Genomic DNA, 18647 nt, shown 5'->3' on the forward strand with positions numbered 1-18647 from the left:
TCCCATCTCTTCCCGGATTTCAGCTCCATGAAGGAGGAAGAGAAAACATATATCCTGCTGGGGGAAGAAGAGAGCGCAGTGGAGATAGCAGCGCGGTATGTGAGCGAATGTCATAGACTTCGAGAAAGAGAACTATGATAAGCCATGGACTCCCATAGCCCCCCATCCCAGATGTGGCCCCCCAATCCCCACCCTGGATATGTCCCATCCACCGTTACCACAGTCCCCACCGTGGATATGCCCCATCATAAGCCATGGACTTCCATAGCCCCCATCCTAGAAGTGCCCCCACAGTCCCCACCCTGGATGTGCCCCATCCATCTTTCCTACAGTCCCCACCCCCCATCCCCACAGCCCCAGCCCCAGCCCCTAATGTACACTTGCTTTGGCAAAACTAATTTGTATTTGGTCCTGCCAATAAAGCTTATTTGATTTGATTTGATTTGATTTGATAGAGGGATAGATAGAGGGATAGATAGAGAAATAGATAGATAGATAGATAGAGGGATAGATAGAGAGATAGAGGGATAGATAGAGGGATAGATAGATAGAGGGATAGATAGATAGAGGGATAGATAGATAGATAGATAGATAAATAGAGGGATAGATAGAGGGATAGATAGATAGAGGGATAGATAGATAGAGGGATAGATAGATAGAGGGATAGATAGATAGATAGATAGATAGATAGAGGGATAGATAGATAGATAGAGGGATAGATAGATAGATAGATAGATAGATAGATAGAGGAATAGATAGAGGGATAGAGGGATAGATAGTTGGGATATTCCATACAAACCCTGACTGAAAGTAGAGTGCAGTTTTTTCATAGGAATTGTAAATGCATCATCTGCACGATCCATCTTCTGGTGCGGATGTATGAGGAGGCACGTCTGTCTGTCTGTCTGTCTGTCTGTCTCTCGGAGAGCCTGTCTATATACCTTTGGAAATAAACCATTAGACTGAATATATTAGTAAATATTGTATAACAAGTTAGTCAGAAGAATTCAGGTGATCATCTGTTGTAGACTTTATTGAAGATAGACCCCCTGGGCTCATATGATCTCAGCTCATGGTGAAGAAAATAAGATTAAGATGTTATATCCTACTAGAAGGTGGCCCGATTCTACGCATCAGGTATTCTAGAATTTACGTATTGTGTAGTTAATGTATGATTTTTGTTATATATATATATATATATATATAGATAGATGTTGTTGTGTGTAGTTACCAAGTGTTTGTGTAGGGCGCTGTACATGTTCTGGGTGTTGTCTGGGTGTGGCGGGGGGTGAGAGCGGTGTTTGTGTGTTGCGTGTGTTGCGTTGTTTGTGGAGCGCTGTGTGTCTGTAGCGTTGTGTGTGTATTGCGCGGTTTGTGTGGGTGTGGTGTGTGTGTGTGTGTTTTGGGGGAGGTATGTTTTGTGCAGTGTGTGTTGTGCTGTATGTGCGTATATTTGTGTGTGCCATGGTGTTTGTGTGTTGGGTGTTGTGTGTGTGCGGCGTTGTCTGTGTGTGTGGGTGTCTGTGTAGGGCGGTGTTTGTGGTTCCCAGTGTGTGTGTGGTGTGTTGTGCAGTGCGTGTGTGGCGGTGTGTGTGTGTGTTTTGGGGGGAGGTGTGCACCCCCCATCGTGCTCCATCCCCCATGCTGCGCACCCCCCATCGTGCTCCATCCCCCATGCTGCGCACTCCCCATCATGCGCCATCCCCCATGCTGCGCACCCCCCATCGTGCTCCATCCCCCATGCTGCGCACCCCCCATCGTGCCTGCGCACTCCCCATCGTGCTCCATCCCCCATGCTGCGCACTCCCCATCATGCTCCATCCCCCATGCTGCGCACTCCCCATCGTGCTCCATCCCCCATGCTGCGCACTCCCCATCATGCTCCATCCCCCATGCTGCGCACCCCCCCATCGTGCTCCATCCCCCATGCTGCGCACTCCCCATCATGCGCCATCCCCCATGCTGCGCACCCCTCATCGTGCTCCATCCCCCATGCTGCGCACCCCCCATCGTGCCTGCGCACTCCCCATCGTGCTCCATCCCCCATGCTGCGCACTCCCCATCGTGCTCCATCCCCATCGTGCTCCATCGCCCATGCTGCGCACTCCCCATCGTGCTCCATCCCCCATGCTGCGCACTCCCCATCATGCTCCATCCCCCATGCTGCGCACCCCCCATCGTGCTCCATCCCCCATGCTGCGCACCCCCCATCGTGCTCCATCCCCTATGCTGCGCACCCCCATCGTGCTCCATCCCCCATGCTGCGCACTCCCCATTGTGCTCCATCCCCCATGCTGCGCACTCCCCATTGTGCTCCATCCCCCATGCTGCGCACTCCCCATCGTGCTCCATCCCCCATGCTGCGCATTCCCCATCGTGCTGCATCCCCCATGCTGCGCACTCCCAAACGTGCTCCATCCCCCATGCTGCGCACTCCCCATCGTGCTCCATCCCCCATGCTGCGCACTCCCCATCGTGCTCTATCCCCCATGCTGCGCACTCCCAAACGTGCTCCATCCCCCATGCTGCGCACCCCCCATCGTGCTCCATCCCTCATGCTGTGCAGTCCCCATTGTGCTCCATCCCCCATGCTGCGCATTCCCCATCGTGCTCCATCCCCCATGCTGCGCATTCCCAAACGTGCTCCATCCCCCATGCTGCGCACTCCCCATCGTGCTCTATCCCCCATGCTGCGCACTCCCAAACGTGCTCCATCCCCCATGCTGCGCACTCATCGTGATCCATCCCCCATTCTGCGCACCCCCCATCGTGCTCCATCCCCCATGCTGCGCACCCCCCATCGTGCTCCATCCCCCATGCTGCGCACTCCCCATCGTGCGCCATCCCCCATGCTGCGCACCCCCCATCGTGCTCCATCCCCCATGCTGCGCACCCCCCATCGTGCCTGCGCACTCCCCATCGTGCTCCATCCCCCATGCTGCGCACTCCCCATCGTGCTCCATCCCCCATGCTGCGCACTCCCCATCGTGCTCCATCCCCCATGCTGCGCACTCCCCATCGTGCTCCATCCCCCATGCTGCGCACTCCCCATCGTGCTCCATCCCCCATGCTGCGCACCCCCCATCGTGCTCCATCCCCTATGCTGCGCACCCCCATCGTGCTCCATCCTTCATGCTGCGCACTCCCCATTGTGCTCCATCCCCCATGCTGCGCACTCCCCATTGTGCTCCATCCCCCATGCTGCGCACTCCCCATCGTGCTCCATCCCCCATGCTGCGCATTCCCCATCGTGCTGCATCCCCCATGCTGCGCACTCCCAAACGTGCTCCATCCCCCATGCTGCGCACTCCCCATCGTGCTCCATCCCCCATGCTGCGCACTCCCCATCGTGCTCTATCCCCCATGCTGCGCACTCCCAAACATGCTCCATCCCCCATGCTGCACACCCCCCATCGTGCTCCATCCCCCATGCTGTGCACTCCCCATTGTGCTCCATCCCCCATGCTGCGCATTCCCCATCGTGCTCCATCCCCCATGCTGCGCATTCCAGATCGTGCTCCATCCTCCATGCTGCGCACTCCCAAACGTGCTCCATCCCCCATGCTGCGCACTCCCCATCGTGCTCTATCCCCCATGCTGCGCACTCCCAAACGTGCTCCATCCCCCATGCTGCGCACTCCCCATCGTGATCCATCCCCCATTCTGCGCACCCCCCATCGTGCTCCATCCCCCATGCTGCGCACTCCCCATCGTGCTCCATCCCCCATGCTGCGCACCCCCCTTCGTGCTCCATCCCCCATGCTGCGCACTCCCCATCGTGCTCCATCCCCCATGCTGCGCACTCCCCATCGTGCTCCATCCCCCATGCTGTGCACCCCCCATCGTGCTCCACAGTCACACATCAGACAGTATACACGCACACATCTGATCGCATACACTCACACACACACCCCACTTCTCCCTGTGCCCACCGGTGGGCGGTCCCAGCAGCTGTGCTGCACGCCGTACTCCTCTGCCGACACTCACAGATCCGATCGCATACACTCACACACACACACACACTCACACATCAGAACACACTCACACACATCCGATTGCATACACGCACACACACACTGACGATATCGCACATACACGCTCACACAATCACAGCATCCAGAGATACCACATGCTTCGGGCCATGTGATCCTCCGGCAGGTCCTGGAAGGTCACTGCACAGTATCGCCGCCGAGAAGCAAGCGATATCACGGGATGTTATGAGTATGTGGATGCGATCTGATGTGTGTGTGAGGTGTGTGTGAGAGTGAGTGTGATCTGATGTGTGTGTGTGTGTCTGTTCTTATGTGTGTACGTGTGTGTGTGTTCCGCCGCTGCAGGACCTTGATGTGCTCACCTCGGGGCGAGAGGCCATTCCGTGTGGGGGGCGGAGCCTGGGCGAGCGGCCAATCCGTGCAGGGGGGGCGGAGTCGAGGCGAGCGGCCAATCCGTGCGGGGGGAGGAGCCGAGGCGAGTGGCCAATCCGTGAGGCCGAGCGGCCAATCCGTGCGGGGGGGCGGGGCCATGGCGAGCCCAGCGGCCAATCTGCTGTTTGTCACCGTAAGGACATGGCCAATCCGTAGGGGGGGGGAGGAGCCGAGGCGAGTGGCCAATCTGTGCAGGGGGGGAGGAGGCGAGGTGAGCGGCCAATCCGTGCTGGGGGCGGGGCCATGGCGAGCCCAGCGGCCAATCTGCTGTTTGTCACCGTAAGGACATGGCCAATCCGTAGGGGGGGGAGGAGCCGAGGCGAGTGGCCAATCTGTGCAGGGGGGAGGAGGCGAGGTGAGCTGCCAATCCGTGCTGGGGGCGGGGCCATGGCGAGCCCAGCGGCTAATCCGCTGTTTGTCACCGTAAGGACACAATTTTGGAGCAAGACAGACAGAATAAGGCAATTATATATATAGATATTAGCTCCATACTGTAACATGCATCAGGGCCAGTAGGACATAGACCATTGGGTCACCTGGTCTCCAGAGATGGGACAATGTCCTCTACCTCAGGTCATCGGAACTGGACCTGGGCATAGATGAAGGAGGGTGCTGGCCCCAGGCAAGGCAGGCGCAGCTCTCCTTCGTTATTATTATTATTATTTATTATTATAGCGCTATTTATTCCATGGCGCTTTACATGTGAAAGGGGTGTACATAATATGGACAAGTACAATAATCATAAACAATACAAGGCACAGACTGGTACAGGAGGATAGAGGTCCCTGCCCTCGAGGGCTCACAATCTACAAGGGATAGGTGAGGATACAGTAGGTTAGGGTAGAGCTGATTGTTCGGCGCTGTATCAGACTGAGGGTTACGGCAGATTGTAGGCTTATCGGAAGAGGTGGGTCTTCAGGTTCCTTTTGAAGCTTGTCAAGGTGGGCGAGAGTCTGATGTGTTGTGGCAGAGCATTCCAGAGTATGGGGGAGGCACGGGAGAAATCTTGGATGCGATGGTGGGAAGAGGAGATGAGAGGGAAGTAGAGAGAAGGAGATCTTGTGAGGATCGAAGGTTATGTGCAGCTAGGTACCGGGAGACTAGGTCACAGATGTAGGGAGGAGACAGGTTGTGGATGGCTTTGTATGTCATGGTTAGTGTTTTGAACTGGAGTCTTTGGGCAATGGGAAGCCAGTGCAGAGATTGGCAGAGAGGAGAGGTCGGGGAGTAGCGGGGGTAGAGGTGGATTAGCCGGGCAGCATAGTTTAGCAGTTTAGAATAGATTGTAGGGGTGCGAGACTGTTAGAAGGGAGGCCACAGAGCAGGAGGTTGCAATAATCCAGGCGGGAGATAATAAGGGCATGCACTAGGGTTTTCTTTAATGAAACTCTGGGTGTGTAGAAGACTTTGGGAGGGGTACATGGCATTTACTTGGTGCTTTGGGCCAATGCCTAAAACTGTAGTATGAAAGAAAAGCTTTTTCAGCTCACCCCAATGACTGCGCTCCAGGACTTAGCAGGGTGCACGTGGTCCACTGGACAGGCAGGTCCAGAATGTGAAATCAGAAGAAGAAGGGAGGTTGGATCCAGCACCAATTCCAATGCAATAAAATCCCAAAAACTTTATTGGATCATTTAAAAACTATGTTACAAAAAGTTCCATGATGAACGCCAAAGCATAGGTGCTGACGCGTTTCAGACTAGATAAAAACAGTCCTTAATCATAAGCTGTCTTAATCATGTCTGCTCCTGCTGTGATTGCAGACATCAGATTTTATAGTAGTCCTATATTATCTGTATATAAACTCTCATGTCTGTACATAGTATACTACATCCAGTATACAGGAGAGAATGTGACTGATATGATATACTGTGACTACAGACAGGGCTGCCACTAGGAATTTCAGGGCCCCATACTGGCAAAAGTTCGGGGCCCCCTTGATGCTCCACCTCCACCCCAGCTCCGCCTCCACCCCAGCTCCGCCCCACGAATCTTCCACAGTCCCACCGCCACTCTTGGAAAAACTTCACTTCTGCACGACAGCCCCACCAATCACACATTAACCCTTTACATTGAACACCGTATCACACACGCAGCCATCAGATTTTGTTTTAGCCAAAAGATTTTTGTAAGCCTGCCTCCACAACAAGGTGGACTCTTTTCGCCGGGCCCTACTTTACTCTAACTTTTTTTTTTCTTTTTAAATCTAACTTCTTTGTTATATATTTATTTTTGGTTTATCTATTTTTTTTTCTTTAAGGGAATGTGTCACATACAGTTTTTAAAGTAATTGAAACCAAATTGCGACAATGCAGACTTGTGGATTTAGACCTGACAACCCCTTCAAAGGGAATCTGTCACCAGGTTTTTATCACCTAATCTGAGCGCAGCATAACATAGGGGAAGAGATCCTGATTCCAGCGATTGTCACTTATTGGGCTGCTTAGTGTAGTTTTGATAACATCACTGGTTAATCAGCAGGAGATTATCATTACAGGGCTACTTGTCATGCTGCAGGTAGTCCAGTATATTCATGAGCTCTGTATAATTGCTAGATCTTCAGCAGAGAAAACAATGATTTTATCACAATGAAAGCAAACAGCCCAGTAAGTGACACATCGCTGGAATCAGGGTATCTGTTTCTACTTTATGCTGCTCTCAGATGGGGGAGCAAAAACCTGCTGACAGATTCACTTTAAGGCTCTTTCAGCAGATAGATAGAATCATAGATAGATAGATAGATAGATGGATATGTGGCGCCCCTGAGGCTTCAGTCACCACAGGGTACTGCACCTCACTTAAGGTGCAGTACTCATCCTGGATCCAGAGGAGGTCGGTACCAGTTCCACAACACAAACTCATATACACAACCAGGTTGCCCTCCCCACTGGGGACCAGGCTAGGGTCAGGTCTTAAAGTAGACACCAAACATGGGGGGCAGCCACCCACTAGTGCCAGGGAACCGGGGGAGGAGCAGCCACCAGGGAGAGTTAGGAGCTTACACAACAGTTAGAGTGTTCTCCAGCAGTAGAGAACAGGAGCGGGACCAGTGTGGTTCAGGGTGCAGAGCCGTTAAGGTGGAACAGACTTCACATTGTATCACCAGAATCTGCAGGACAGGGGGATTGCAGGTCCCTCTGACCACCATGAGATCCCAGAGCACAGTTCCACATAGGATCCGGAGTCGTGATTACAGTCAAGCCCCACAGCGGCCCCGCGTCACCTACACATGGGACAGGAGCTAACACTACACAAACCGGGGTCCCCAAGCATCATCAGGACACGGGGATCCATCTTTAAAGGCGCAAAAAGGAAGAGCCCATCGACCACCATACCGGTTCTAACCTCCAACGGATCCGGGATCGGCTGGTGCCCATCACGGCTGGAAGCACAGCAGCTGATTCAGCCTTTTGATTGCCGTCGCCCCACGCTTTGGCGCCAATGGCCACTACTCTCCTCATCATCCTCCCTGGGGCCCCGCTCCACCTGTGGGGAGCAGAACCATCCTTGCTGCAACACCATCCACCCCTGAGGACAGCGACAGCAGCGGCGGCTAATCCCTGGCCACGTACCACAGGTGGCGTCACAAGACTATCATCCTCATCATTCCCCACCATCATCCAAATCCCCTTTTATCGTATACCTCGGGGCCACGAAGCCGGACAGGGCCACCTGTGACATCCCAGATCCGACATCACCGGCCCGGCGACGAGTAACATTTAACCCCTGCCCCGTGGGTGCTACATATAGATGAGAGACGGATAGCCAGAGGTACGGATGGACAGAGGAACGGATGGACAGAGGGACGGATAGCCAGAGGGACGGATGGACAGAGGGACAGATGGACAGAGGGACAGATGGACAGAGGGACGGATAGCCAGAGGGACGGATGGACAGAGGGACGGATAGCCAGAGGGACGGATGGACAGAGGGACGGATGGACAGAGGGACGGATGGACAGAGGGACGGATGGACAGAGGGACGGATGGACAGAGGGACGGATGGACAGAGGGACGGATGGACAGAGGGACGGATGGACAGAGAGACGGATAGATGGTGGGGGGGATCACAGCAGGTGGGGGGCTCACAGCAGGTGGAGGAAGGTGAGAGGTGGGCGAGGGGGCAGCAGATGAGGGAGGGGGGCAGCGGCTGATGGGGGAGAGCGGTGGCAGATGGAGGGGAGACAGCAGATGGGTTCAGTGACGGTGGATTGGGGCAGTGACTGCTGCAGCCGGTGGCTGAAGGGTGGGGGCTAGGGCAATGGCGGCAGCTGAAAGGAGACAGTGTCAATAACTTACCGATCGCTCTCCTCAGCTTCCACAGATGCCGGAGTGAAGCTGGGGGGAGCGGTCTCCGGCCCCAGATCAACAGTGATTGGAGGGATCGGTCACAAGGCCGGTCTCTCCAATCAGAGCTGGGGGCGGCTGAAACTGAGGTCACCCAGCTCCATCCAATGATCGGTGCTATAGCTGCACTGATCAGGGCTGGATTTCAATGTTTCAGCCATTTTCAATGGTTGAAACATTACAGTGGCTGTGATTGGCTGACGAACGCCGCTCAGCCAATCACAGCCTCCTTTGGTCCGGGGAGGAGACACCACCCCTCCTGAAGTCAGGCAGAGGTCCCCTCCTCCCCGATTCTAAGATATTTGCAGCGATCGCAGCCACCGGGGCTCCGGGGCTGCGAAATCGCCATGACGTACAGGGTACGTCATGGGTCCTTAAGTACCAGGGAGCTATGACATACCCAGTACGTCATAAGTCACTAAGGGGTTAACACGTTTTCAGGCTCTAGGGGCGCGCTCCTGCTTGGGGCCCCTGTGCGACTGCAGGTGCTGTCAGTGCAACGTCCCCACCCCCTGCCCATGGGGCCCGGTGAGCAGAGGAATGAAAGGGGAGGGGCCCGGGCTGTCAGCTGGGCCCCCCCTCCTGCCTGCTGCTCACCGGCCCGATACAAGAGTCCCAGTAGTAATGGCCTGATTGCGGCCCTGACTACAGATACCAGATGTGATGTACAGAATATGTGATTGGTATAAGTACAGAATATCAGATATTATACCAGATGCATTCTATCCTGTATAGGACATCTGATGTCTATACATAGTATATTACATCCAGTATACGGGAGAATATGTGACTGGTGTATGATATACTGTGATCACAGACAGTTATTGTAAGAGCCACATGTGAATGGAGCAGCAGAGCGCGGGATCAGCTACAGCTCCCATTACATGGTGCTATTCAGAGCCACATTTCTCAGGATCATGGGTCCCAGCCGTCACATCCACAGCGATTGGAAAGTCATCCACTATCCACAACATAAGTGATAACTTCCAAACTTGGGAAAAACAATTTTAACATATTTTTTAATATTTATTTTTAGTTGTCCATAGGAATATAGAAAATAATAAACCAATAATGACCCTGCGAAGTACAATGTCGCCTCTCTTATAACAGGACAGGAGAAGTGGTACTGTGCAGTGTATATATACACAGAATAATACAGATACACAGGATTATACTGTGCAGTGTATATATACAGAATAATACAGATACTGAGGATTACACCCAGTATACAGGACAGGAGAAGTGGTACTGTGCAGTGTATATATACAGAATAATACAGATACTGAGGATTACACCCAGTATACAGGACAGGAGAAGTGGTACTGTGCAGTGTATATATACAGAATAATACAGATACTGAGGATTACACCCAGTATACAGGACAGGAGAAGTGGTACTGTGCAGTGTATATATACAGAATAATACAGATACTGAGGATTACACCCAGTATACAGGACAGGAGAAGTGGTACTGTGCAGTGTATATATACAGAATAATACAGATACTGAGGATTATACCCAGTATACAGGACAGGAGAAGTGGTACTGTGCAGTGTATACATACACAGAATAATACAGATACTGAGGATTACACCCAGTTTACAGGACAGGAGAAGTGGTACTGTGCAGTGTATATATACAGAATAATACAGATACTGAGGATTACACCCAGTATACAGGACAGGAGAAGTGGTACTGTGCAGTGTATATACACAGAATAATACAGATACTGAGGATTGCACCCAGTATACAGGACAGGAGAAGTGGTACTGTGCAGTGTATATATACAGAATAATACACATACTGAGGATTACACCCAGTATACAGGACAGGAGAAGTGGTACTGTGCAGTGTATACATACACAGAATAATACAGATACTGAGGATTACACCCAGTATACAGGACAGGAGAAGTGGTACTGTGCAGTGTATATATACAGAATAATACAGATACTGAGGATTACACCCAGTATACAGGACAGGAGAAGTGGTACTGTGCAGTGTATATATACAGAATAATACAGATACTGAGGATTATACCCAGTATACAGGACAGGAGAAGTGGTACTGTGCAGTGTATATATACACAGAATAATACAGATACTGAGGATTACACCCAGTATACAGGACAGGAGAAGTGGTACTATGCAGTGTATATATACAGAATAATACAGATACTGAGGACTACACCCAGTATACAGGACAGGAGGAGTGGTACTATGCAGTGTATATATACAGAATAGTACAGATACTGAGGATTACACCCAGTATACAGGACAGGAGAAGTGGTACTGTGCAGTGTATATACACAGAATAATACAGATACTGAGGATTGCACCCAGTATACAGGACAGGAGAAGTGGTACTGTGCAGTGTATATACAGAATAATACAGATACTGAGGATTACACCCAGTATACAGGACAGGAGAAGTGGTACTGTGCAGTGTATATATACAGAATAATACAGATACTGAGGATTGCACCGAGTATACAGGACAGGAGAAGTGGTACTGTGCAGTGTATATACAGAATAATACAGATACTGAGGATTACACCCAGTATACAGGACAGGAGAAGTGGTACTGTGCAGTGTATATATACAGAATAATACAGATACTGAGGATTACACCCAGTATACAGGACAGGAGAAGTGGTACTGTGCAGTGTATATATACACAGAATAATACAGGTACTGAGGATTACACCCAGTATGCAGGACAGGAGAAGTGGTAGTGTGCAGTGTATATATACAGAATAATACAGACACTGAGGATTACACCCAGTATACAGGACAGGAGAAGTGGTACTGTGCAGTGTATATATACAGAATAATACAGACACTGAGGATTACACCCAGTATACAGGACAGGAGAAGTGGTACTATGAAGTGTATATACACAGAATAATACAGACGCTGAGGATTACACGCAGTATACAGGACAGGAGAAGTGGTAGTGTGCAGTGTATATATACAGAATAATACAGACACTGAGGATTACACGCAGTATACAGGACAGGAGAAGTGGTACTGTGCAGTGTATATATAAAGGATAATACAGATACTGAGGATTACACCCAGTATACAGGACAGGAGAAGTGGTAGTGTGCAGTGTATATATACAGAATAATACAGATACTGAGGATTACACCCAGCATACAGGACAGAAGAGGTACTGTGCAGTGTATATATACAGAATAATACAGATACTGAGGATTACACCCAGTATACAAGACAGGAGAAGTGGTACTGTGCAGTGTATATATACAGAATAATACAGGTACTGAGGATTACACCCAGTATACAGGACAGGAGGAGTGGTACTGTGCAGTGTATATACACAGAATAATACAGATACTGAGGATTACACCCAGTATACAGGACAGGAGAAGTGGTACTGTGCAGTGTATATATACAGAATAATACAGATACTGAGGATTACACCCAGTATACAGGACAGGAAAAGTGGTACTGTGCAGTGTATATATACAGAATAATACAGATACTGAGGATTACACCCAGTATACAGGACAGGAGAAGTGGTACTGTGCAGTGTATATATACAGAATAATACAGACACTGAGGATTACACCCAGTATACAGGACAGGAGAAGTGGTAGTGTGCAGTGTATATATACAGAATAATACAGATACTGAGGATTACACCCAGTATACAGGACAGGAGAAAAGGTATAGTGTAGAGTATATATATATACAGAATAATACAGATACTGAGGATTACACCCAGCATACAGGACAGAAGAGGTACTGTGCAGTGTATATGTACAGAATAATACAGATACTGAGGATTACACCCAGTATACAGGACAGGAGAAGTGGTACTGTGCAGTGTATATACAGAATAATACAGATACTGAGGATTACACCCAGTATACAGGACAGGAGAAGAGGTACTGTGCAGTGTATATATACAGAATAATACAGATACTGAGGATTACACCCAGTATACAGGACAGGAGAAGTGGTACTGTGCAGTGTATATATACAGAATAATACAGATACTGAGGATTACACCCAGTATACAGGACAGGAGAAGTGGTACTGTGCAGTGTATATATACAGGATAATACAGATACTGAGGATTACACCCAGTATACAGGACAGGAGAAGTGGTACTGTGCAGTGTATATATACAGGATAATACAGATACTGAGGATTACACCCAGTATACAGGACAGGAGAAGTGGTACTGTGCAGTGTATATATACAGAATAATACAGATACTGAGGATTACACCCAGTATACAGGACAGGAGAAGTGGTACTGTGCAGTGTATATATACAGAATAATACAGATACTGAGGATTACACCCAGTATACAGGACAGGAGAAGTGGTACTGTGCAGTGTATATATACAGAATAATACAGATACTGAGGATTACACCCAGTATACAGGACAGGAGAAGTGGTACTGTGCAGTGTATATATACAGAATAATACAGATACTGAGAATTACACCCAGTATACAGGACAGGAGAAGTGGTACTGTGCAGTGTATATATACAGAATAATACAGATACTGAGGATTACACCCAGTATACAGGACAGGAGAAGTGGTACTGTGCAGTGTATATATACAGAATAATACAGATACTAAGGATTACACCCAAATCCAGAAAGAAAGGGGGTTTCTTTCCGCTCGCCTATTCAGTGTCCAGATTACTGGCTGTGAGTCCACTTGATACTGGGCGGTGCAGGGAAACAAAACGCCGGGCAGTCCAGGATACTAGTGAGTGGAAGGAGGTCCAGCATTTGTCCAGATAAAATCAATTTTCTTTATTTCAAAAATTCATTAAAAAACATGGCCCATAATAAAACGAGGTACTGGCACCAATACAACCACTTACGCGTTTCAGAGCGTGAGGTCCGTACTCATAGCATAAAGGATTTAACAACATAAGACATTTTTATAAAGCTAAAGAGGAAGTCACAAGACAACGTAATTCGTAATTAGCATATTCAAATGTGAAATTGTGCAATGAAACAATTATTCAATGAGAGATTGCAGTAACAGGGAGATACCAGGAACTCCCAAGGGCAATTATCCAAACCACTCTAGTATAACCTGCTTTAAGCTATGTATTTACATAGTAAAGCATACATAGGGCAAACACGAATATCACCATAATAATTTAATATATACTCTTAAGAGTGGCAAATAATCAAATAATTTGTTTGAAATCCACATATTCTCTTATTTTAATAAAAAAAAGCACCTGAAGGGGTAATAAATATTGCAATAAGCAAGATCAAATTTTAATCAAAACTCATCGATATGACTACCATGATAACGTTCCATAAGGGGTACTTCTCACATTGCGAGATCGCTGCTGAGTCACAGGTTTTGTGACGCACTAGTGACCTCATTAGCGATCTCGCTGTGTGTGACACTGAGCAGCGACCTGGCCCCTGCTGTGAGATCGCTGATCTTTGCACACTGTTCTGGTTCATTTTTTGCTCGTTGGTCTCCCGCTGTGCAGCACACAATCGGCGTGTTTGATGGCGGGAGACCAATGAGCACTGACTCTGTGTAAGCGGTGTACGCTGGTAACCAGGGTAAATATCGGGTAACTAAGCAAAACGCTTTGCTTGGTTACCCAATATTTACCTTGGTTACCAGCGTACACCGCTTAGCGCTGGCTCCCTTCACACGTAACCAGGGTACGTATCGGGTTACTGAGCAAAACGCTTTGCTTAGTTACCCGATATTTACCCTGACTACATGTGCAAGGAGCCAGCGCTAAGTGGTGTATGCTGGTAACCAAGGTAAATATCGGGTAACCAAGCAAAGCGCTTTGCTTAGTTACCCGATATTTACCTTGGTTACCAAGCGCAGAGTCGCTGGTGGCTGGTCACTGGTGAGATCTGCCTGATTGACAGCTCACCAGCGACCATGTAGTGATGCACCAGTGATCCTGACCAGGTCATATTGTGGTCAGAATCGCTGGTACGTCGTTTAGTGAGACGGTACCCTAAGGCACGTAGGGAGTAACTGGATTATGCTAACAATAGTAAATTTCCTGCATCGAACCATGACACAGAAATTATTAATAAATAAATGCCATGTGAGCAAGGATGGTTGACCTTAGGGAGATCAACATCCACCACTGCGGAGACACCATCACGTGTTTCTCAACGCAGTGATTCTAGAGCAATGCCCCCTGGGAAATATTCAAAGCAAGAAGGCCTGCGGAGACACCATCACAAGTTTCTCAACGCTGGCAGTAAACTAGCCAGGTCTTTCACCGGGAAGGAACAACCACGGGAAGGGCAGTCTCCAGTCAAGGAGACCACCTATGCCAAACATGGTATCCATCCACAGACAGCCGTTTCGGGGTATTTGCCCCTCATCAGTGTGGAGTAGGAATCTGGCTAGTGGGACATTGCCTAGTAAAAGACTATGTGAGCAAGGATGGTTGACCTTAGGGAGATCAGCATCCACCACTGCGGAGACACCATCACGTGTTTCTCAACGCAGGGGGCATTGCTCTAGAATCACTGCGTTGAGAAACACGTGATGGTGTCTCCGCAGTGGTGGATGTTGATCTCCCTAAGGTCAACCATCCTTGCTCACATAGTAAATTATTGATAGTAAATAAGGACACGGCACTTCTGTGGGATTGGGTGCGCTAGTAGGATCCAACTCTGTAAAGAGATAATGAGACTAGGCACTCCAAGAGAAGATATAATTAGTTGATTTTTTTTTTACAGCCAATAGTTCACAACTAGATCAATAGACGTTTCGGTCAAAAATATTAACCTTCGTCAGTAGGAACTGATGAAACACACACAGAACATAACAAAATTAGTCAAAAAAATATATAAATCAGATGTCCATTGACAATTACAAATAAATCGGCCATTTAATTGTGAATATACAAAAATACAAACATGGTGCATTCAGAACAAACATAAAATAGCGAGCTAGGAGGGATGAGGGGAAAGGGAAGAGGAAAGGGAATGTGCATAGTAAAAAAAAGAATACAAACTGGAGAAAAAAGTAGTAATAATAGAAGTAAGGAGAAAATAGTGAAAATTAGTGCAAAATAAATAAAAGAGCTTACCCAGCTGTATATAAGAGATCAAAATGATATTTTTATCTGACAAAAAAAAAGAATTGGTATAATCATGTGCAATAATTGATAAGGGGTGTAAATGAAGAGAACAGGAGGAAAAGGAAAAAAGGTGAATATACCTGATGAAGCCTGTTAGTAATCACAGGCAAATTGAAAAGGAGTAGGTCGATGAGAATCGAGAGGCAAGGTCACTGGAAAATGCACTAAAACAATACATAGTGAATTAGCTCAAATATAGTGGCTAATGGGGATTGTAACTACTGAAAGTTAAGGCTGCTTTACACGCATCGACATTGCTAGCGATAGCACCCGAACATGTAGTTTGTGCATCATGGGCAAATCGCTGCCCATGGCGCACAATATCGCTAGACCCCGTCACACAGATTTACCTTCCTAACGACGTCGCCGTGGCCGGCAAACAGCCTCTTTTCTAAGGGGGCGGTTCGTGCGGAGTCACAGCGACGTCACACGGCAGGCGTCCAATTGAAGCGGAGGGGCGGAGAGCAGCCGCATGGAAGTCACGCCCACCTCATTGCCGGAGGACTCAGGTGCGAGGTTGTTCCTCGTTCCTGGGGCGTCACACATAGCGATGTGTGCTGCCTCAGGAACGACAAACAACCCGCGTCCTGCACGAGCAACGACATTTGGAAAATGGACGACGTGTCAACAATCAACGATTTGGTGAGTATTTTACATCATTAGCGGTCGCTTGTACGTGTCACACGCAACGACGTCGCTTACGAGGCCGGATGGGAGTCACGAATTCAGTGACCCCCAACGACATCTCGTTAGCGATGTCGTTGCGTGTAACAGGGCCTTAAGACTCACTATGGCTCACTAAAGAATGTGAATTTTGTGAATGTCAAGTATTCAAAAAGAAAACGCACAATAAAGGTCTTCAGTGAATCTGATTATGAAACATGAATCATCAAATTTGTAGCTACCATACATCAATAAATTCTGAAATGACATGGAGAAAAAATGGAGTATCACCTATGACATATCATCAAAAGGTATATATAAGGGGTTAATTAATTCTCAATTTCTTAGATTTGCTATTCTTTTTAAACTAATTTATCACTAGCAAGAGTGAATTGTTGAAAAACAGGAAAATGTAGATCTCACCTCTGGATTATACAGACAAAGAGAAGATGTGCAAGATCTGTAAATGAGTTCACAACCTCCTAAGGAAGGAATAAACATGTAAGAATGTGTACATAAAATAACTGTAGTGGAAAGAGATACAAAGGGGTTAATCTCACCTCAAAGGAGGAGGTTATGCATAAGCTCGGGAGAATATTAAGCCTTCAGGTGAAGGAAAATGATCCAGGAAGTCCAGTAACTGCCTGACGAGTATCTCAAGATTAGTAAAGGAAAGTAAAGGAACCGTGATATAACGCTAATAGCGGAAGGTAAACTTACCAGGAGCGAAGCGTCCGGGGAACAACAAGGTATCCACCGTTGGTGTGAGGAGTAACGTCAGATGGATGGGACTTCCGGGTTCAAATAGCACATGACTAGATCACGTGATCAGCTATTAGTGACGTGTGTGGGGTTCACTGAGCATGCGATTGAATAGTAAACAGCAAACAGTGAGAGAATTGGTGACGCATGCGTGAATAAGGAAAGCACATGATCTGTGACGTACTATACATGGTCACATGATCAGGATCACACCAAAATAAGAAATAAAAATAAAAACAAAACATAAAGGACCGAAGAGAAGGTTTATATATGAACATATCTGTAGAAACATAAGTAAATAAGGGAAAACATATCACAACCTTGTGGGAACAAAAAATTGAAGGGACAAATAGAAACAATGCATCAATGTGATTATTATTATTATTTATTATTATAGCGTTATTTATTCCATGGCGCTTTACATGTGAAAGGGGTGTACATAATAGGGACAAGTACAATAATCATAAACAATACAAGGCACAGACTGGTATAGGAGGAGAGAGGTCCCTGCCCGCGAGGGCTCACAGTCTACAAGGGATAGGTGAGGATACAGTAGGTTAGGGTAGAGCTGATTGTTCGGCGCTGTATCAGACTGAGGGTTACGGCAGGTTGTAGGCTTGTTGGAAGAGGTGGGTCTTCAGGTTCCTTTTGAAGCTCATCAAGGTGGGCGAGAGTCTGATATGTTGAGGCAGAACATTCCAGAGTATGGGGGAGGCACGGGAGAAATCTTGAATGCGATGGTGGGAAGAGGAGATGAGAGGAGAGTAGAGAAGGAGATCTTGTGAGGATCGAAGGTTACCTGCAGGTAAGTACCGGGAGACTAAGTCAGAGATGTAGAGAGGAGACAGGTTGTGGATGGCTTTGTATGTCATGGTTAGTGTTTTGAACTGGAGTCGTTGAGCAATGGGAAGCCAGTGAAGGGATTGGCAGAGAGAGATCGGGGAGTAGCGGGGGGGGACAGGTGGATTAGCTGGGCAGCATAGTTTAGAATAGATTGTAGGGGTGCGAGACTGTTAGAAGTGAGGCCAAAGAGCAGGAGGTTGCAATAATCCAGGCAGGAGATAATAAGGGCATGTACTAGGGTAATGTACATGTGTGAGCACGTATAAGCATAAATTGATATGTATGTCTATAGGACATAAATATATATGTAAATATACATCTCAAATTTTCCATATATAGAAAATAGAATCTAAGACATGACTACAAAATACAGGACCACACAGTGATGAGTCGCTGTCTAAATATGTACCATAAAAATAGTAAAGCAAAAAAGGGGGGAATTGAACCGGCGTGTACTGCATATGTAAAAAGGAAA

The 18647-nt window shown here is 48.1% G+C and overlaps 1 protein-coding gene across 1 annotated transcript in view; it reads right to left on the reverse strand.

Moving 5' to 3' along the window:
* Positions 1–17361, reverse strand: part of LOC142257169 (nicotinamide N-methyltransferase-like) — a 38376-nt gene extending 21015 nt beyond the window's left edge. The window contains exons 1-3 of the mRNA XM_075329288.1: positions 17288–17361; positions 16991–17049; positions 800–941 (exon numbers count right to left, since the gene is read on the reverse strand). Of these exons, the coding sequence (XP_075185403.1) occupies positions 800–863 (64 nt within the window). The 5' untranslated portion in view covers positions 864–941; positions 16991–17049; positions 17288–17361. The remainder of the gene's footprint in view (positions 1–799; positions 942–16990; positions 17050–17287) is intronic.
* Positions 17362–18647: the final 1286 nt, after the last annotated feature.

Source organism: Anomaloglossus baeobatrachus, chromosome 11 (genome assembly GCF_048569485.1).
Source record: "Anomaloglossus baeobatrachus isolate aAnoBae1 chromosome 11, aAnoBae1.hap1, whole genome shotgun sequence".
NCBI classification, from domain to species: Eukaryota; Metazoa; Chordata; class Amphibia; order Anura; family Aromobatidae; genus Anomaloglossus; species Anomaloglossus baeobatrachus.